Source organism: Chenopodium quinoa, unplaced genomic scaffold (genome assembly GCF_001683475.1).
Source record: "Chenopodium quinoa cultivar QQ74 unplaced genomic scaffold, ASM168347v1, whole genome shotgun sequence".
In the NCBI taxonomy this organism is placed as follows: domain Eukaryota; kingdom Viridiplantae; phylum Streptophyta; class Magnoliopsida; order Caryophyllales; family Amaranthaceae; genus Chenopodium; species Chenopodium quinoa.
The window spans coordinates 249,126-271,251 of record NW_018742969.1 but is presented as its reverse complement, the minus strand read 5'-3'; the positions used below and the strand labels follow the sequence as shown (position 1 = coordinate 271,251).

Genomic DNA, 22,126 nt, shown 5'->3' with positions numbered 1-22,126 from the left:
GCAAGAACACTTTCTTGATTTCTTTTTTCTTTCTCTTTTGTGGAAAAATTAAAACAAAACTGTGTTGAATTTCTTAAATTGGTAAAATAAGATGTAAGATTTTAGGGTTTTGCTGATTTGTTGAGTATGGCATTAAAAAACTAAATGGAAATTGGTAAGAGTAGTGTTTAAGCTTGAATGCAAGCTTAATTAGAGGCGAATTACACTTCTGATGACAAATGACTAAACTACAATTTGAATTCCCTGAATATTGAGAATAGCTTGATTTTTTGTTCAAGGTTTTTCACTCCATCTAATAACTTAATATTGGCAACTACTTAAATGTTACTGTGATAAATCGAAAATAGTGCATACAAAAACTTCATATACTCTCATCGTTCACAACAATGCAAATCCCTGAAAATGATAGTGCAAATTGGACTCAGAATTCATATTACAGAAGGATATATAATTCCTGTTTTTGACAAATGCTGTTCGTTTATTCATTAACCTGGATCGATTATCAGAGTTACAAATGTGCCTCATATGGATTTTAAAAAGATGAGTTATTCTAAATCACACAGCTTAGACACCTAATGACTTAATGGAGCTTCCAATTAGACCTTCAATTCTTCAGCGCTCGGCTCCAATGGCTCAAAAAGGGTCTCCACTTCTTGTGCATTGACTTCCTCAACACTAGGTGGCTTCCACTTTGGATTCTGCAAGTAATAAGTATATCATCTATGTTAGAGACAGAACAATCTATCCTCATTGACTGGTGTCTGGTGGTGCAGCACTTGCAAACTTGCAGATTGTGTAATAAACAACATAATTCGAATGAATAAAAGTACAGACCTGATCCTTGTCAACCAAGACGGCACGGACACCTTCAGCAAAGTCTTCTCTCAGAGAAGATCTAAGAGCAATTCTATACTCCAGTTTCATCACTCCACTCAACTACATATCAAGGAACAAAGGGGAGAGCAAAAATTAGATTTGCACCAAGTATGCATATTAAATTTGAATGAGAAACTTCTTACTCACTTTTGATAAATTAGCATCGTTACTTCTGAGGCCTGATGCAACTTTAGCAAAGTATTTTTGCGTTAAGCTGAGAGAGAATGGAGCTCCTTTGCCAAGCCCTTCCAAGGCCTCCTTGGCCCATCCAGCCACTACTCATCAAAACACAATAATTCAAGAGAGGGAACATTTGACCCAAAAGGATTACAGGAAGGTGAACAAACATATGTACAAGATGAACGTTGACCTCCTCCATTAATCACAAAAGAAAAAATGCTGTAGAAAAAATAAGTAGCTTACCTACGCCATCAGAGCTTTGTTGATGCTTTTTTAATTCTTCAATTATCTCACTGATTGACTTGTTTGCATCAAAGGTAGAAGTAATATGGGGCAAGAGTGCCTTCAGCTGTGGCTCAGACTCTGGCTGGGAGCTGTATTTTGACACTAGTGTCGCTATGTCCTGGTCAGGATCCTCTGAACTGTACAATTTTTTGAGAAAACAAAATACATAAATGAGTTTAAAACATGACTAGCATGTGTACTTCAGAATAACCTTACGTAATTTTCAGATTTAAGCTCAACAATGATGCCAAAAGATATTGAAGGATCAGAAGACACCAGTGAGGACTGAGGAGTTACATAACTAAAAACAGAGGCTTTAACAGATTCAGTTAGTCAAGTGGTCAGAACTCATAATCATGCATGCATAGTACACATGCAGCAACTCATGAAAGTAGATTGTGAGAATAATTCCAACTCTTAAGACTTGCCAGATAAACAAACATATAAAGCTTCAAAAATAAGTGAACAAATTTAAAAGGCAGTCTCTACATACAATGTAGACGCCAACAATGATTCCTTCAAGGAACCAAGGTTTCCTGAAGGCACATAGTGCGTTCCCAGGCCAACATATAAAGCATCAGCTGGATTAGATATTCTTTTACCAGTCATCCCAAGATAAGCACCTGCAGAAATAAATTAAGATTGAAGTCATAAATAAAGCAACAGTGGAATGGATAAGAAGCAGATGTAATAGGAACAGATATAGACATCAGAGAATTTATGTGCTTCTTGATTGAATTAACAGCACTTGTTACATTGGGACTCTAACAAAAGTTGAGAGCCAAAAGCTCAAAAAATGTGCAGAAGTTTCATTGGGCCATTTTAAGAAACACTAGATGCAGCCTTTTCTCATCATTTTCATCATTCTAATTACTTGACCCAAGGTGCTAGTGAAATAATGAGTAGCAAACAAACTTACCAACTGATCCTTCTCCAGGACTTTTTGCAGCTATGTATGAGAACCCCACATCAGGAAACAAACCAATGCCATTTTCTGGCATAGCAAGAAGAGTTTTCTGTAACAGCAGTGCAGAAAAATGTTAAATTTATATAACTGCATTAATTTCAAGAGATTCAGTATTAAAAAGCCAATAAGATATAACAGTACCTCTGTCACAATGCGGTAACGGCCATGTCCAGATAACCCAATACCAAAACCCATAGTTATGCCATCCATTAAACTGATGTAAGGCTTTTTGTACTCAGATATCTTGCATATCAAAGTATACTCTGCAGTGAATATCTGCCAAGACATACAGCAAAATAAGCAAAAGACAGCTAAGCAGCTTACTACAAAAAAAGCACGAGGAAAGCCAGAATCAACAGCATTACAGCGTAGTCTATGTTTGGAATTCAAGTGCATGATGTATATGTCATATATTAGCACACACAGACACTTGAAATATGATAGAACTGGAGATTGGAGGAAATGACATAGCAGGTCAATTTTACGAGAATAATGACATCCCCTCGGAAAAGTAGTACCACCACCAGGTCAATAAGGGAAGTCCAGATAATGTAGCTCCAAACACTGTAATTTCACTTGCAACACATCTGATTACACACACACACACGCACGCACGCACACACAGAGAGAGAAATATATCTAGTGCATGCTGTTCTTAATGTTTATTATTCAATAAATTCATTTACATCAGGATGCTGAATATCTGGCAATTATCTTTGGTTACATTCTTACATACATACAGTGAGAGAGAATCAATTTCAATGTTACTATTTAAAAGTTTTTGGGCCTACTATGTAGCTTCGACAATATCATAGATCATAAAACAAGTTAATACAAATAGGAAACACACAAGACCTCAATCACATCTGCTAATTTGTTTTTTGTAATGATCTGCTTCACATCACCACCTGCAGATTAACTGGTATTTCAGGTTATAAATCCAGAGGAAACATCAGTTTTAATTCAGTATAAGCAATTTCTTAAACATAAAACCAGAGAAAACATATAAGAGTATCGAAACCATCAGCAGCATTTAATCATCATTGTCCCCAAAAGAGGACCCTGATGTTGCAAGAAAATTAATTTCAGAGAAATAAGAAACCTTCTGAACAAGAGGTGTGCTTTTATCCTTCTGAATTTCGGCAACAACACCTTTAATATCCATTCCTGCATTTCGAACGAATAGGTCACCTTATAACCTTACCAATTGCTCTGAAACTTGGGGATGTAACCATAGAGCAACTATCATAGTTAGAAATTGAGCTCATAAAAGCAGATGCTAGACATAAAAGAAAGGGAGGGGGGTGAATAATTGAAGAAGTTGTACTGAGTTCACATCAATTACCAGCACAAAATGCTCGAGGTGCACTACCCTCAATTAGAACACATTTCACTCTTGGATCTTCTTCCCATTGATCAAGGAAGCTTTTGTACTTAATGTCCATATCTGCAGCAAAAGGTATCCTTCATTATAATACAAAGCACATTAATACCATATAAAGCCAATTAAGTACATCTTAAATTCTTAATACTTGTGTAGCTCATAAATTGGCCAATAAAATAATCAAAAATAGATCATTTTGGCAAAAATATTATAGGGCATATATATGTAGCTCAAATAACACTTGAGTAACCAAGGTTATTAGATTTGCACTTATGCTCCTTTTTTTTTACACAATTTCATGAGCATCATGGAATTCAGATTGTGATGAGTAAGGAAACAACAATAATATTCGATTGGCATAAAGAATAGTAATGATTGATTGTAATCTTCAAGTTCAAAGCTCAGGCAAACTATAATAAGGATTCTACTTCAGTGTATTGCAATGTTTTGGCCTTCATTTTGTGCCAAATTCCCAGTTATGTCCAAATGTTGATTGTAACATTATAAAAAAAAAATAAAAAAATACAGCAAGTTAGTTACATAACCCTTAGAAGATCAGAGACTTCCGCAATAAGGACGGTGAACACAATGCCAAAGCTTACAGTTACGAATCCTGATATCATAATAAGTGCATGTCCAAATGGTGATGCTGCTAATGCACACAGGCATGTCCTAGGCAAGGGGCATGAGTACAGGACATGTGCACAAGGACAAGGCATTAAACATCCTATTCTTTATAAAAACACCTATTTTTCGCAATTAAGGTAGCGTCTTGGCTTGCCTTAGCCCAATGCAAGGCCTAGGGAGACAAGAAATCTCAAGGCCAAGCCAAGGATGAAGGATCTCAAGACATCTTAAGGTATGATGACAAGACACCAAGTAGGCATCTCAAGACATCATAAGGCATCTATGAGATAATTCCAGACACCTAGTGCGCCTCTCAGGGCCCTTTGGGAACCCTATGAAGGACCTTGATTCATAGTTTTGTCGGGTCTTAACAATGTTTGGTGAAAGCCTGAAGGCTATAATTCATGAAATCGGGCCAATTTTATAGGTTTTCGGAAGATTTTAGGGGAAGTACCTCGGGATCATATAATGTTGTTTGGACACATATATGACTACTAGTAGGTCATATAGAGTCTTGTGGCCTTGAATTAATGAAGGAAGACGTAGGTTGTAAATGACTAAATTGGCAGTTCAAAGGATAAGTGGATGGTTCATTGGTTCCAAAGTGTTCCACCATTAATGGCCTCCTAGAGTGTCACCCCGACCTATTTTCTTTCCGGGCTTGGAAAATTCGAAAATTATCCAAAACTAAAGGCTATAATTCATGCTTTGGGTCAATTTTAGGAAAAATTTTCAAAGTTGAAATAAATGCATGGGGTGTCTCTCGGAGTCATATAAGTCAGTTTGGAACCATAAGTGGCCTATCAACATCTCTTTAAAGTCCCGAGAATGAGTTTGCTCTATTTTTGGAATTAAATTGCATTAGCAATCAAGAGCTGTAAGAGATCGTTCTTTGTTTGAGTAAACATCTTGGCATTTCAGGGTCCTATTGAGGTGTTCTTGGGCTATAAATTACACCCGAACTCATTACTTATCTAATAATTTTAGGTTAACAAACAAGAGGACCTAGAATAGTAGATAAACGGCATAAACCAGACAATTCACAATATCAACACCGTAAATATTTCACCATCAAGCATGGATTCATTACATTTTCACATCGAAAATTGACGAAATCTTAAGAGTACAGTTTAAAGAAATAATTATCATCCAACAACCGTCCATCCATCAAAATCAAACCAATTCATTTCATTTCAATGCATTCTCACACTTCCATCCTACACTAACAACCATCCCGAAAAATTACCTTAACCTCTCACAATTCAGTCATCATCACTTTAAAATACATCAATTAACATTTCTAACTTAAAATTCAATCTCTCCAGCTCATAAACACCTAAAAATTTAATTCCAGTTCTAAATTAGATAACCAAATAGTAAATTCGAGCAGATTCAATCATTAAACGATAATTAATTCGAATAAATCAAATGTGAATTAATAATTGATTCAATCTTTCCAGATGATATACACTAAAATTTCAATTCCAACTATAATTTAGATAATTAAGATTAAATTCGAGCAAATTCAATTAAAAAAATCAACTGAAAAGCATTAAACTGATAATTGCAATTAATCAGCTACTTAAATTCGAATATAACAAAAGTGAATTACAGAGTAATTATTACAAAATCAAAGAGTTGAAAGGGGGGAAAATGACCTAAATTCATGGCGTTTAGAGCTTTAGGACGATCAAGAGTGATGACGGCGACGCCATTGGGATGAACGTTGCCCTTGACGAATTCATCAGCAGCAGAAGCGGAAGCCATGATCGAGAAGCTTCGAGGAGAGAGAGATGAGTGAAGAGTTGCAAATGGAAGATAATTTGCGGATAAAAGGGAAGAAGAAGGTGATCGATTAAGGAAGAATCGAGAAAGATCTAAAATCTTCAGCATTTGACGAATTTCAATTTGTAATGTAAAACAAAGAAAAAATGAGTGGAGTGAGTGTGGCTTTGTGTGTGGGTGTCGATTGTTTGTGTTTTGTGAGTGTGACTTGATGTCCTAACTCCGATAGCCCGATTTTCACTATTTACAGCAGTGTAAATTTTGTTTTCCCAAGGCAACTGAAAAAATCGAATTCGCCCCAACCTTGAATTCGGATTTTCGAAGGACGCGACCCCTAACCCACGGGTAGGAAAGTTCGAAAAGCTAAGGAAGCAAGGCAAGCATCAGCTTATATCCTAAAAAACTTGGACTCTACTTTTTTGCACACTTAATGTCAATTTACTTTTTCAATATACTTTATTATTCTTATTTGTATTTATTAATTCCCGTGAAAAAATATCCATAAGAAACTATCAATAGGGGAAGGAGAGAGTAAAAATTATAACAAAATTATATTATGAAACTAGACATTATGACGAATCTAATGATATATTATACTACCTCCGATTTTTTTTAGTTGCAACATTTATTTATTTTATAGAGGTAAAAAAAACCAAGTCAACCATGATATGTGAATAGTGCAAAAATCAAAGTAATACATTTATAAAACGGAGGGAGTATTTGTTTAAAATTACCCATAAGTTATGAAACGTTTGGGTAACACTACCCACTAACGTTTTCCATCCTATTAACACCTTTTTTCGCCCGAAAATAAAAATTTCCGAATTTTTTACAATGGTCCTTAATACCCTCCAGTAGTCCAATTGGGTGGGTGAAACCATCCTATTTGCCTTTAAGCGACCAATTAACCGGTTTTCAACTTGCACCGATTTCATCAACTCAAGCCTACCACGACCATTTATGACAACAAATAATGATCATATATGGTTCCGAATGACATTTATATGACCATGAGATGTATTCCCTAGAATCTCAAGACTTTTCGATACTGGGCCCCGAAACCTCCAAATTTTCTCAAAAAGTGTGGATATTAGCCTTTAATTTTGGATTTTTAGACTTTTTTCGCCATGAAATAATAATTGCTGAAATGTTTACCATGGTCTCTAATATCCTTCGGGAGTCCAATTGGGTGGGTGGAACCATCCAATTTGCTATTAAACGGCCTATTTACCGGTTTATAACTTGCAACGATTTCATTAAATTAAGCCTACCACGAACATTTATGACAAAATATAATGGTCATATAAGACTCCAAAAGTCATTATATGACTCCGAGATGTATTCCCTAAAATCTCAGGACTTTTCGACACCGTGCCCGAAACCTCCAAAATTTCTCAAAAAGCGTGAATAATAAGCCTTCAATTTTGGAATTTTTTGACTTTTTTTTCGCCCGGAAATAAAAATGGCTGAAATTTTTACCATGGTCCCTAATAACCTCTGGGAGTCCGATTGGGTGGGTTGAACTATCCAATTTGACTTTAAACGGCCAATTTACCGGTTTACAACTTGCACCGATTTCATTAAATCAAGCTTACCACGAACATTTATGACAACATATAATAATCATAAATGGCTCCAAATGGCATTATATGACCCCGAGTTGTATCCCCTAAAATTTTAAAACTTTTTGACACTGGGTCCCGAATCCTCTAAAATTTCTCAAAAAGCGTGGATATTAGCCTTCAATTTTGTAATTTTTTACTTTTTTTCGTCCGAAAATAAAAATTGCCGAAATGTTTACCATGGTCACTAATAAACTCCGGGAGTCCAACTAGGTTGGTGGAACCATCCAAATTGCCTTTAAACAGCCAATTTATCGGTTTACAACTTGAACGGATTTCATTAAGTCAAGCATAATACGAACATTTATGTCAACATATAATGATCATTTATGGTTTCAAACGCCATTATATGACCCCGAGATGTATCCCATAAAATATCAAGACTTTTCTACATTGGGCCCTGAAACCTCCAAATTTTTTTAAAAAACGTGGATATTAGCCTTTAATTTTGGAATTTTTTGACTTTTTTTCGCCCGAAAATAAAAATTGCCGAAATGTTTACCATGATCCCTAAGACATTTTGGGAGTCCAATTGGGTATGTGGAACCATCCAATTTGTTGTTAAACGACCAATTTACCGATTTACAATTTGCACCGATTTCATTAATTCAGGCCTACCACGAACATTAATGACAACAAATAATGATCATATATGGTTCCAAATAGCATTCTATGATCCCAAGATGTATCCCATAAAATTTCACAACTTTTCGACACCGGGCCCCGAAACCTCCAAAATTACTCAAAAAGCGTGGATATTAGCCTTCAATTTTGGAATTTTTTGACTTTTTTTGCCCGGAAATAAAAATTGTCGAAATGTTTACCATGGTCCTTAATACCCTACTGTGTGGAACCATCCAATTTGATGTTAAACGGCTAATTTACCGGTTTACAACTTGCACCAATTTACCAGTTTACAACGACCAATTTAATTAACTTGCACCGACCCCGACTTAAACTGAAATTGACCCTTACCCGTCAAAACCAAAATTTAACCCAACTTGTTACTAACCTGGCCTGAATTCAGCCCGACCCATTCCTAACCCGACCCAAATTTAACCCAACATGTTACAAACAATACCCGAAATCAACCTGACTTGTTATTGACCTGACCCAAATTCAACCCGACTTGTTATTGACCCGATCCGAATTTTACCAGACCTATTACTTACCCGACCCAAAAATTCAACCCGATTTGTTACTAACCTGACTCAAAATTAACACGACTTGTTATTGACTAAACATAAATTCAACCCAAATTGTTCCTGACCCGATTTCAAATCATCTTAAATGCAATTTAGACCACCTTATTGTTGTTGATCAAAGTATTTTGTCTAAAGTGACCAAGTCGTTCCAGGCCAACAAAAGAAAGGAGCATCACCCTCAAGTTTAAGAGTTAAATATAGTATATATATTTGTTGTGTGGCCAAAGGAGATATTTATCTTCCTAAACTATAGACAATAGCTCCCTAGTATATTGCCATATATATTATAGTCAAATGAAATAATTAGCTTGATAAGAATGATAATTATCTATTTATAGTTCGTTGAACCCGAATATGAACTGATTTGGAATGAAATGACCCGACCTGATTGTAACCTGCAAATTATTGACTTGAACATAACCTGACTTGAATCCGAGAATGATCCGACTTGGAAATGACCCAACCTGATTATAACCCGCAAATTATTTACTTGAACTGAACCCAACTTGAACCCAAGAATGACCCGGCTTGAAAATGATTCGACCCGATTATAATCCGCAAATTATTGACTTGAACCGAACCTGACTCAAACCCGAGAATAACCCGACCTGATTCTACCCCGCAAATTATTGACTTGAACCGAACCCAACTCGAACCCGAGAATTACCTTAACCTTTTTTAATCCGAGAAAACCCGAATTAAACCTGACCTATTTTTCACCCTACCCGAATGTAACCTGACCTAAACCCGATAAGAAGTATGACCCGACGTGACCCGACTAAAGCATGACCCAACCCAAACCCAAACCCCATAGGTTATGGAATTAATCCGAATTGACCCGACCCGAGTTGACCCGACCCACTCTTACCGGACCCAAACCCGACCCGTTCACTCGAATTGACAGCTCTAACTAGGGGTGAGCATGGGACAGGTACACGTACTAACGGTTCGGGTACCCGATAACCAAAATCCCTAAAAGTGATATCCATAACTCGAACCGATAAGTTCGGGTACCCGTATTTTCGGATCGGTTATGTGGTACCCAATAAGATATCCAATAATGATAATAAAACTTCGTTATGTAGTTAATATAATATAATTTACTAGTAATTAACAACAATATCATATGATTTTGACCAAATTATTAATAATATTACTAATAATTGATATTATAAAGTAATTATGATGTAAATTAAGATTTTAGATTTTAAAAAAAATAGATTTAAGTAGGGAAAAATAGCAAAAAAATGTTTATTGAATCGGATCGGGTAACCGTTAATTTTAAAATGATACCCAATAACCATACTCGATAACAAATTATCAGAACGGGAACCCGAACCGTTATGGTTATCGGATCGGATATCCTAATTTTTGAAATGATTTCGGATCAGTTTTTCGGGTGGTTTTGCTCAGCTCTAGATTGGACAAGAGAATAAAAAAAAAGTTTATGAATAGGTTTATTTACTAGTTTTGTGCCCCGTGCGATGCTCGGGTTGTTTTTTAAATTTTGAGATAAATTTTAAATCTACATTCAAATTTCCAAAAATATATCTCTGATACAAAATTACTTAGGAATTGATATACTTTTGTAACGATTTAAACTGTATATATAGTAGGCAATTTAGGGATGTAAGTGACTTTTTTTTTCCATATCTCTCTCGATGATTTTTAAGCCCAAAGCAATAGTTGAAAATGGGCCCACAATTTTTCCAAGTGTAGGCCCGGCCCATGATCAAGTGTAGGATAATCATTTAACCAAATCGAGTTACATGCATTGAAAGTTGTATTAGTATTTTTCCTAAAGAGATGGCTTAAAAATAAACGGTTGCATTATTAAGGCATCACACTTATTCAAACAAGTGTAGCTTCCGTCGAATTTTCTCGCTCACTATATTCATGTTCCCAGTGACATGCCTCATTTTCAGCTCCATCAATGGTCATCACTGCACATTATGGATAATTGCACATTTGCACAAACGTACATTTTACAAGTCCACAATTCCACATTATGGATGAGCTACAAGGACGTTAATAAAGTATATAAATCGATCTTGGACTTCAACTATCATGTTAAGCTTTTGATTTAGTTGATTATTCAACATAACATTAAGAGCCAACGTGACAATCATGTGAAGTAGACAGACTCACAATTTCTACCACAGGCCGCCCAAACCCATCAGTCCAACACTTCATTGGTAGTGTGACATATTTTATAAAAGTGAAACAAATATTAAGACTTTGACAAGTTGTGAGGCAGGTACAATATAAACAAAAAAAAAAAAAAAAATTGTAACAATTGTGAAGTTGTGACTCTTGTGAGGCAGGTCCATCTAAGATCTAACAGACTAACAAATCTTATTAAATGTATTGTTTTGTGTTTGAAAAATAAAGACAAAATGAGTTAAGGAAATCTTGTTTGTTAGTAATCAATTCACTATGATATTGTTTTTAATAATTAAAAAAACATCAATAATATAGCATTTTTATAGTAAAATTAGTAAGCATCAGATACGGTGTACAAAGGGCACACGTATATAATGATGTAACATTATTAACCAAAATCAAAATTAGTGAAGCTTATAAGAGTTCACATTAACTAGTAGTATTCCAAAACAGAGGAAAAAACAGAGTATTTAGAGAGAGAAACAAAAACATAGAGAGAGAAAGAAAGATGAGTACTAAAACTAATGGAAGCTTAAAATCATCCTCCTTTAAAATCCCTGATATTAAGTTTACTAAGCTCTTCATCAATGGAGAATTCATCGACGCCATTTCAGGTTCATCTTTTTACTTAGTTCGTCTCTAGAAGTTCTTTTCCATATCTCATTAAAAAAAACGGAGGAAGTATTATTCGTTGTTAATTTTGTACGGAATATGCATTTTTTTGTATGTTGGAATTTGGTAAACATATATGTCACAACCTCACATCTCCAACTTGTATCAATATTTATTCGAGGAATATTTTTTTCTTTAAATTATAGATGATTAACAATTCGGGGATTAGTTCTTAATCTTATTTAATTTTTGAAAGAATGGTTCTTAATCTCTTTAATTATTCATTGAGATGCCAAATTCGTTTCGCCCTTCAATGAGTTGAGAATTCACACAAATACACAATAATACAAGTTAGATTATATTATTATATCATTGTATAGCCTTGGAATGACCTTTTAATAATTCTACTTTTGTTTACTTTTAGGATTTTTTTTATATTAAATATATCATCTTACTTGAAATCTATTATAAAATATAAATAAATAAAGAAGATTATTCTTTAAGAAGGGTTAATTATTGTGGTAGATGCCGTATGACAATAATAATTTGAAATGTCTTTAGATTTCAAGCTAAATAAATCAATCAATTTCAAAATTATTAGATCTCTATTTTTGGAGAAAAATTTATTGGATCCTTAAATGATACGGAGTAGGAAGAAAATTAAAACCAACCAATTAAAGACGGAGTAAATTCAAAGGTGGACCATTGAGAAAAATGAGCATAATACTTGTCATAGTAGACAAATAGAGTGGACAAATCTAATTTTATTTATTTCCTATAATACGTAAAATATATCATACTTAAGGTTATCTCTTTTTGTATATGGTTTATTAATTATTAAAAAAAATGTAAATAGATGCATGTGGTATTTATAGACCCACACCCACACAATTAACGATGACGTTAAATATAATTAGATTTTAACCTACTACTAAAAATGACATTGATTTTTGCATAAATTAATAGAGTTACCAATTATCGTTAAAACTAGCTAGTAGTAGTAGTAGCTAGAAGTGGTTTAGCTGATCTGCCCCAATTATGAATTTATATTAGGTCTTGAAAGGGAAAGGCTTTGGAGCGTGCAATTATTCCAATTACTAATTAATTTAAGGCGTCCACTTTGTATACAGAGGTTTGAGGTTTTGTTGAGCCCATGAACAACCCACATGTGAACATTATCTTGTCCCACACTAAAACACTAAACACTATAGAGGGAGTGTAGTGGTAATGAAATCCCACATTGAAAGAATTTAAGAGTTACCACCACAATATAAGGCTATGGGGCTACTCCCCTCATTGCCATATGGTTTTGAGGTAGAACCTCCTTGGTCTTGTAAAGTGATGGACTTGCACTCTCCCGTGACGGGTGCGGCCCAGACTCGTATTTAACAGGTTTGAATCTAGATGTTTATCTTCTAAGTCTAAGTGTCTAACTCAACAAACTCGTGAATATTAAACCAAAAAATAATACGAAGTAAGGTTTGGGTCAGGGTCTTTGGTGACTTTTTAGATTAGGTTTCATTAACACAGTTCTGGGCTCTTATTTGATATGGTGTACCGTGCAAGTGATGATAACAAGATTGAATTGATTAAAAATTGACTTGACTTTGGGATAAAAAGCTCCCTTAACACCTTGGTCCCAATGTATATCTCTTCTATTCAACCATCGTTTTCTTCAAATAACAAAGACTTTAGCTTTTATAAAGAATCCAACAAAAATATGGTAAAACCTTGAAGATAAAATTCAAAAGTCAGAATTGTACAATTCAAATCAAGTCTACTATTGCTAGTTGGTAGCATTGACAAATTAAATTTTACCAATGTGATAAGGTGGAAGTGACAATTTGGTTGTTTATTTTAAAATCGCGTTCATGTGACATGTTTGATAAATAATCGAAGATGTATGTACAAATGTGAAAAAATGCAGGAAAAACGTTTGAAACGATAGATCCAAGAAATGGAGAAGTGGTAGCGAAGATAGCCGAAGGAGACAAGGAAGACATAGATTTAGCTGTCAAGGCTGCCCGTGATGCATTCGACCATGGTCCCTGGCCTCGTATGTCTGGTCATGTAAGTCCTACCATACATATATAACACTGATCATATAGTAATAACATCTGATCATATAGTAATAATATACATACAAAAATACTGTCCTCCTAAATTATTTATTTTGTCACACCTCCTAATTTATCATATTCCAATAATTTCTTTTGTCGCACCTCCTAAATTATCATATATACTCCTATAATTGTTAACCTTTCTCCTACAGGATTCTATCTTGGAACTATAGAGTATTTCCTTTGATGAGGTTTTAAAATAACCACGATTTTGGTTTTAGTGACAAGACGTTTGTTAATGTACAACATTTATTGTTAATATTTTTAATTGTTATTACTAACAAAAAAAAAAAGTTAAAATTAGGCCCTATTTGATTCACCTTAATTTTGCTGAATTGAAATTATTTTTACTGAACTGAACTTATTTTTACTGAACTGAACTTATTTTTACTGAACTTAAATTATTTTTACTGAATTGAAATTATTTTTACTGATTTTCTATTATAATTCTTCTTTAAGAAAACTGAATTTTACTGAACTGAACTTATTTTTACTGAACTGAAATTATTTTTACTAAACTGAAAGTAATTTAATGAACTGAACTTATTTTTACTGAACTGAAATTATTTTTACTTAATATTATTTTTTTAAGGTGAAAAGAACAGAGCCTTAGTGTATAAATAATGTAAAATTCAAACTGTTGCGCATATTCCAAAAGATAGTGAGTATAAATGCACGGCTGTAAATTGTAATTGGATACCATAATCTCTCATGCCCCACCGGCCACCCCCTTCCCCCAATAAGTATTTTTACATGGAAATGGCTAAATGATAGTCTAATAATAGGTCCCTAGGGTTCAATTAAGTTAAGTAAGATTTATTTTTTCAACAACTTTCGTCAAATTGACAATAATACAGTATAAGATACGTGACATTGAAGTAAAGGATTAAGCCCCTCATAAAGTAAAGGTTAAAGACATGAAATGTGATTAAAGAAGAGAATAAGACGACCTATTAGGCTTTTTGGCCCCTCAAATCATTAATCATTTAAACTTACTTAATGATGCAACAATTTACATGTCAATACTTTTAGAGCATGTTTGGTATAATTTTTTTTTTTAGACTTTTTATTAGCATGTATGCTCACATAGTCACATAGTCACATATACAACATTACAACGTATCATATATGGACGAAATCCATGTAATAATTAATGTACAATTAATTTCATACTCTGGCTTTAAGACATTCACTAATACTTGGTGCTTAAATGAAGGCAAGGGGAAGATTGATGATAAAATATGCAGAGTTAGTAGAGCAACATGCCGAAGAATTGGCAGCATTGGATGCAATTGATGCAGGGAAGCTATTTGGCATGGGAAAATTGATAGACATCCCTAGTGGTGCAAGTAATCTAAGGTACTATGCAGGAGCAGCCGATAAAATCCATGGTGAGACGTTGAAGATGTCACGCGAGTTGCAGGGGTACACTCTACGCGAGCCTGTAGGAGTTGTAGGCCACATTATACCATGGAATTTTCCTACAAGTATGTATTTCATGAAGGTGGCTCCTTCCTTGGCTGCTGGCTGCACCATGGTGGTCAAACCGGCTGAGCAAACCCCCCTCTCGGCTTTGTTCTATGCTCACCTCTCCAAGTTGGTACGTTTTTATAAGACATATTATGTTGTATTAAGAGATTTTTTATAAGTATGTTTTGCCTTTTGCATATCATCTTTGACATACGTTCTTGTGTGCACTAATAAACTGATTACTTATAAATATTTCTTGAAATAGGCTGGTATTCCTGATGGAGTCATTAATGTGGTCACCGGATTTGGACCGACTGCTGGTGCAGCCATAGCATCCCATATGGACATTGACAAAGTAAGTTAAGTTTTGATGAAGTTACCATTGTCTAAAATCTTATTTCATGGTAAAAAAAAAAATAATGTTATTTTGAATGTTTATACAGGTTAGTTTTACAGGGTCTACTGAAGTGGGAAGACTAGTAATGCAAGCAGCAGCAATGAGCAACTTAAAGCAAGTTTCCCTTGAATTAGGAGGAAAATCCCCTGTTATGATTTTCGATGATGCTGATGTTGATGTTGCTGCTGATCTTGCCCTCCGCGGCATATGCTATAACAAGGTACATGTGTTTTGTACTCGTATCCTTTTTTTGTTCATGATCAACTCTTAGATAACCTATCCTTAACTTGATCCTATTTTTGTTACTCTGATCTTGCAGGGAGAAATTTGTGTAGCTGGCTCTCGAGTTTTCGTTCAAGAAGGGATTCATGATGCAGTAGTCCAGAAATTAGCAGAAAAGACTAAGAATTGGATTGTGGGAGATCCCTTTGATGACAATGTTCATCAAGGACCACAGGTGCAATTTACATAAAATTTTGTTCATATGCATCAGTTCTTTGATCAATTAGTTCAATGTCAAATTTTGTGTTAGTGTACTATTCGTTTGATGCTTATAATGTATCGTCGTATAGGTTGACAAGAAGCAATTTGAGAAAATACTTTCGTACATAGAGCATGGCAAGCGAGAAGGTGCTAACTTGTTATGTGGTGGTAATCGACATGGAGACAAGGGTTACTTCATTCAGCCTACCATATTTACAAATGTTCAGGTAACTTATTAACCTTACTCGAGCTTATTAACCTTATAAACAACTTAATGCATATATTGCTGCCTAAATATAGTTCTACGAACTCTCATAATTTGTGTTTGAATGTCTTTAGGACGATATGGTGATAGCTAAAGAGGAAATATTCGGGCCTGTCATGTCATTGTTGAAATTCAAGTAAGTATTATGTTACTTATTGAAGTCCTTACACAATTAGACCCTTCTTAAGTGTTGATATTAGGCATTTGATAATAATAGCTAAATGAACAAGGTCATAAGCTATCGCGACTGAACATATATCCTTGTGGCCTATACTACCAAACTGCAGGACTATTGAGGAGGCAATAGAGAGAGCAAATAGCACACAATACGGGCTAGCAGCAGGGATAGTGACTAAAAACATCGACATAGCAAATACAGTGTCAAGATCGATCAGAGCCGGAGTAATATGGATCAACTGTTATTTTGCATTTGATCTTGATTGTCCTTATGGTGGGTACAAAATGAGTGGATTTGGCAGAGATTTAGGGATGGAAGCTTTGTACAAGTATACCAATGTCAAGGCTGTTGTAACCCCTCTTTACAACTCTCCTTGGCTATAAATTTATACGACGAAAAATGAACACCTTTTATGTACAACGGGGGGATAAATTCAGGGATTGACTAATAAAACTTTAGCTTCTTTGTAATACTTGGCTTATTAGGGTAAAAAAAAAAGTTATAGGCTTTTTAAAGTTTGTTCTTGAGAGAGTTATGATACACAAATAATGGTGAATTAATTTCTTGTGTAATGCAATATCAACAAGTTTGTGCATTTGTGCTTGTAGTTATATATGTATAATGTATGAATACTACATAATTGATAATTGTATCGTAGTTCATCCATATAAGTTTATGTACTTGTTTCTCTTTCTCCGTAACTAACAAATGTATCGATTATGAATTGAAACCATTTGAAATGACATACTACGGTGGCATGACGCACTTATTATAAGTTGATTTGTCAAACAATACGTGATCTAACCAAGTTTGATTCAAGTCATTAATTGAAGCATAATTCAGGTTGGATTAGATTAATATAAAGATAAACACCCAAAAAATAAAGAAGGTCAAACGTTCATAAACCATCAGTCACCACTCACCACTCAAAGTTTTTCTACAGAGTACTTTCGTTTCTTATTAGTTACAACAAAAGGATAGTAGTATAATAATAAATTCATTTGTTGCAATTTCCGACAGTAACTTCATTTTTGAAAAAGACAACCTCGGAAATCATGTTTGTCTAATTTTGTACTCCGTACAAGAATATGACGACTAGATGTTTATTATGGGTAATGTTATGATATGTACTACAACTACTACCAGCCTTACTTATAAATGGGACAAGGCCTTTAAGCCACTAGTATAATCTATCCTTTAATATGTGTTACGACTTACGGGTAAAAAACAGAAACACACACTTGCATTACATGCAAAAAAGCTTATCTTTTCGCTCTATTTTGTTTCACACTTTCACATACTATGTAATATTTATTTCATTGATCATATTATATGTACAACTAAAAAAAACGGCTAAGATCAAAATATAGTGGTGAAGAATTAGACGTTAGAAAGTGAGAAAATGGAAGATTATGTATCAAATGGAAGCTCAAATTCGTGCGTTAAAATCCCAGAAATTAAGTTTACCAAGCTCTTCATCAATGGAGAATTTGTGGATTCCTTTTCAGGTCAATTAATTCCTAGTTTTCTACATACCATATTTTGGTTTTCAGTTATCTATGATTGATTATCAATCTTTAGTTAGTTTTTCAATCAATGAATTTGTTGAAAATCATATTAGTCTCACTTGTGAATGTCACACATTAGAGAAAGACGAGAGATTAATCCACTTTATATATGATAGAGGAATTACTCCTACTATCGCTAATTGGTTTTGGTATGAATTGAAATCTCCTTGGGCCCTGTTTGTGAATTGTACCTTCCTCCTCTGCATAATATTTTCCGATATCTCATATCTCTAACACATGGTTCATGCATCCTCAAACTTGACTTGTGTAGTGGGCTTACTTTTGAGAGTAACTGGTTTAGTAGGGTCGTTCTTCTTATAGTGACCTGATCTTGGACACAAAAATATGAGGAGCTAATTAATTAGTTGTGAATCAGTAAAAACCAGTAGATAATTATTGAATCTTCAATATCTATAGCACTACTTTATATGAAACGTTGCAAATAATATATTTATATCAAATCGTTGCAAATAATATGAAACGGAGGTAGTAATATTATAACCATTACCTAATGAATTAGAGTCTTGAAAATTATTCTTGATTTTCTTTTTTCAGATAATTATAAACATTAGAATGCAATATATGGCTGTAATCTGTAAGCCTATAACACTGATTAATAAAGTATACAGGAAAAACTTTAGAGACAATTGATCCAAGAAATGGTGAAATGATAGCAAAAGTGGCTGAAGGAGATAAAGAAGATGTTGATTTGGCTGTCAAGGCAGCTCGAAAAGCCTTCGATCACGGGCTTTGGCCTCGTATGTCCGGATATGTTAGTATGCTTACAGAACATACAGTAGTTAATTGCTTCTAATCTTATATATATGTAACAATGTAACATACATGATCATTTGATTTAGGAAAGGGGAAGGGTGATGATGAAATTCGCGGACTTAATCGAGGAGCATGTGGAAGAACTTGCTATATTAGATACAATTGATGCAGGAAAGCTCTTTGGAGCAGGGAAGGCCCAGGACATCCCTGGAGCAGCTCGCTGCCTACGATACTATGCAGGAGCCGCGGATAAAATCCATGGTGAGACATTAAAGATGTCGCGTTCAATGCAGGGCTACACCCTAAGGGAGCCTATAGGTGTTGTTGGCCATATCATTCCATGGAATTTTCCGACTACTATGTTTTTTCTCAAAGTGGCTCCTTCGTTAGCTGCTGGTTGTACTATGGTGGTTAAGCCTTCTGAGAAAACTCCACTTTCCGCTCTTTACTATGCTCATCTTTCGAAGTTGGTAAGCCATGAGCATATACTTCAGTTCGTATTATGTATCATGTATGAGACTACAGACTACTTTTTAATTGGAGTACAAACAGTCACAAATAAAAAGGTAGTAATGTAAACGGAATTTGATTTAGGACATACTGAGGTCTTGAGACATTACCAACTAAGCTCGGTGATGTTTACAAAACGAAACAACTTTAACTGAATTAATACTTGATGATGAGCTAGTATTCTGTTAATTTTCTCTGTTTTGTGTTTATATGGTATGTTGATGAGTAGGCTGGTGTACCGGAGGGAGTGCTAAATGTTGTAAATGGATATGGACATACTGCCGGAGCTGCAATATCATCACATATGGACGTCGATAAAGTATGTAGTATGTACAATTTGATTATTAGATACTTATGATGCATATATGTCAAATTGTGAGAAAATGGCTGATTTTGATTTTACTATGTTCAGTTAAGTTTTACAGGATCTCCAGAAGTAGGGCGCCTTGTAATGCAAGCTGCTGCAACAAGCAACTTAAAACCTGTTACCCTGGAACTTGGAGGGAAATCGCCTCTCATCATTTTCGATGATGCTGATATTGATGCTGCAACTGACCTTGCTCTTCAGGGCTGCCTCTACAATAAGGCATAATATTCTAAGAAATGTTGATTTCTGAAAGTGGTTGTCCTGCTTTTCTTAGCAATGATTTTAAGTATGTTTTCATCTTTGTTTAGGGTGAAATTTGCGTGGCAGGATCCCGTGTTCTTGTTCAAGAGGGAATATATGAGGAAATGAAAAGAAAACTAGCAGAAAAGGCTAAATCTTGGGTTGTTGGTGATCCATTTCACCCTAATGTTCAACAAGGACCTCAGGTGACTTGTTTTGCATCGATCATTGCTACACTATTACTAGCTCCGTGTTGCCATATACTCGATTTCCTATGGAAATTTTGATTACATACCAATAAGGTACTTTATACCACTTTGTAGGTTGACAAGAAGCAATTTGAGAGAGTACTTTCATATATCAAGAGAGGTAAAGAAGAAGGCGCTGATTTATTAGTTGGAGGCGAGCCATGTGGTGAAAAGGGATACTATATTGCCCCAACAATATTCTCAGATGTCAAGGTAACTTTGCTAAGCTAGCTTTGTCGCGAACCAAACATACACGTACACTAAAGTATTACTTATAGGGTCCATTCCAATATGTTGTGATGAGCAAATTTTTGTTGACAAGGCCTTACCTTATTTATTAGTACATAAATTTATGAGTTTAGTCTCTAATTGAATCACAATTTTTGCAGGACGGTATGCAGATAGCAAAGGATGAAATTTTCGGGCCTGTAATGTCTTTGATGAAGTTCAAGTGAGTTTAGTAAATGAATTTCCAAAGGTTTTATACATCTTAATTAAAAAGGTGACACCCAAATATCATTGTTTTCTTGTGAATAATTTCAGGACTGTAGATGATGCAATACAAAGAGCAAATGCTACAAGGTATGGGTTAGCAGCTGGGATCATGACAAAGAATATAGACATTGCTAACACCGTGTCACGGTCCATTCGTGCTGGTACCATTTGGATCAATTGCTTCTTTGGTTTCGATTGTGATGCTCCGACAGGCGGGTATAAAATGAGTGGGTTTGGGAGAGAATCAGGACTCGATGGCTTATGTATGTACACTCAAGTCAAATCGGTTGTCACCCCTCTTCACAACTCCCCTTGGTTATAAAACAACATGAACAATAATTAAGGTTTATGAGTTTATCAATGACAATTGAAGAGCTTGTGTTTTTATTTATTTTTTTTATTGGTTATTTCATCATTGTATACGTTAAAAGATTTGTGAAATATAATCAATGGTGTAACTAGGGGCATGGGTGACACGTGCGTCACCAAAATATAAATTTCCGGTTCAAGTCAATTGCGTGCTTTACTAAATTGTATATTCACATGGAAAAGACTCAAAAGAGTCCTAAATGACAAAAGCGAAGAGATAACTTGGAATTGGGTTTTTTATAAATTGGGCCAGGTTAAACGTCTACATCATCAGATTGAACCCATTTTAATATTATGTACTACCTCCGTCCCCGAAAGAACGACTCATTTAGGTTGATTACGCGGGTATTAAGAAAGTTAAATAAAAAGAAGTAAAAGTATATTGAAAAGATAAATTTACATGGAGTTTCTAAAAAAAATTTAGGTCTAATAAACTCGTACCTATAGACAGGCTAATTAAATTGTCTCATCACTGACCATGGTTGTTGGTCGTTTCGCACATAAAAAATATACTTTGTATATAGTTTTAAGACTTTTTAGCAGGGGCTGCATGGCGTTGAGGAGAATCAAACATTATTATGTATATTTGGATCTACTAGCACAAATTATTACAAGAATATAGTTTGGTAATTTGTCCTTTTCATTCATTAAAATTAGCTACCATCCAGAATGAAGTGCTGGGAATATGTATTGTAGTGATGTTTGTTACACATGGCCTCATAAGTGTATATATCTATCGTCATAACAGTAATCTGTATAATGTATATAAATTGTCACTATATACATTATATGTTACTATAATCATTATATTTTTGTTGTTCGTTGTCACTAGAAAAGATTAATAACTTTTTTACAGAAAACAAGTAATGAATTGAGGGAGAAAATAAGCTTAAATTGAGGTTGTAAATGGCTAACCTATTCTGCTTACTTTAAATA

General features: G+C 34.7%; 3 protein-coding genes across 5 annotated transcripts; 2 read left to right on the top strand and 1 right to left on the bottom strand.

The window, feature by feature from the left end:
- Positions 1-306: 306 nt before the first annotated feature.
- On the bottom strand, positions 307-6,297 carry LOC110729074 (3-hydroxyisobutyryl-CoA hydrolase-like protein 3, mitochondrial). 3 transcript variants are annotated; one of them, XM_021908775.1, is made up of 11 exons: positions 5,978-6,297; positions 3,654-3,755; positions 3,431-3,475; positions 3,164-3,216; positions 2,450-2,584; positions 2,261-2,357; positions 1,835-1,964; positions 1,300-1,478; positions 1,024-1,151; positions 835-936; positions 307-698 (listed from the first exon to the last, which is right to left on the bottom strand). In XM_021908775.1, the coding sequence occupies exons 1-11, from the start codon at positions 6,210-6,212 to the stop codon at positions 597-599; spliced, it is 1,308 nt and encodes a 435-aa protein (XP_021764467.1). In that variant the 5' UTR covers positions 6,213-6,297; the 3' UTR covers positions 307-596. The 3 variants fall into 3 exon arrangements, with proteins under 3 accessions (XP_021764467.1, XP_021764466.1, XP_021764465.1); XM_021908774.1 differs by lacking the exon at positions 3,431-3,475 and having other exon boundaries at positions 5,978-6,296; XM_021908773.1 differs by lacking the exon at positions 3,164-3,216 and having other exon boundaries at positions 3,411-3,475; positions 5,978-6,295.
- A 5,213-nt stretch (positions 6,298-11,510) lies between these two features.
- Positions 11,511-17,299, top strand: LOC110729073 (aldehyde dehydrogenase family 2 member C4-like). Its single transcript, XM_021908772.1, has 9 exons — positions 11,511-11,708; positions 13,634-13,776; positions 15,043-15,426; positions 15,562-15,651; positions 15,740-15,913; positions 16,013-16,150; positions 16,266-16,403; positions 16,516-16,577; positions 16,729-17,299. Exons 1-9 carry the CDS (start codon positions 11,603-11,605, stop codon positions 17,000-17,002), a joined length of 1,509 nt encoding a protein of 502 aa, XP_021764464.1. The 5' UTR covers positions 11,511-11,602; the 3' UTR covers positions 17,003-17,299.
- Positions 17,300-17,854: 555 nt separating this feature from the next.
- LOC110729060 (aldehyde dehydrogenase family 2 member C4-like) lies at positions 17,855-21,376 on the top strand. Its single transcript, XM_021908757.1, has 9 exons — positions 17,855-18,127; positions 18,817-18,959; positions 19,048-19,431; positions 19,701-19,790; positions 19,884-20,057; positions 20,147-20,284; positions 20,402-20,539; positions 20,716-20,777; positions 20,870-21,376. Exons 1-9 carry the CDS (start codon positions 18,022-18,024, stop codon positions 21,141-21,143), a joined length of 1,509 nt encoding a protein of 502 aa, XP_021764449.1. The 5' UTR covers positions 17,855-18,021; the 3' UTR covers positions 21,144-21,376.
- The last annotated feature ends 750 nt before the right edge of the window (positions 21,377-22,126 follow it).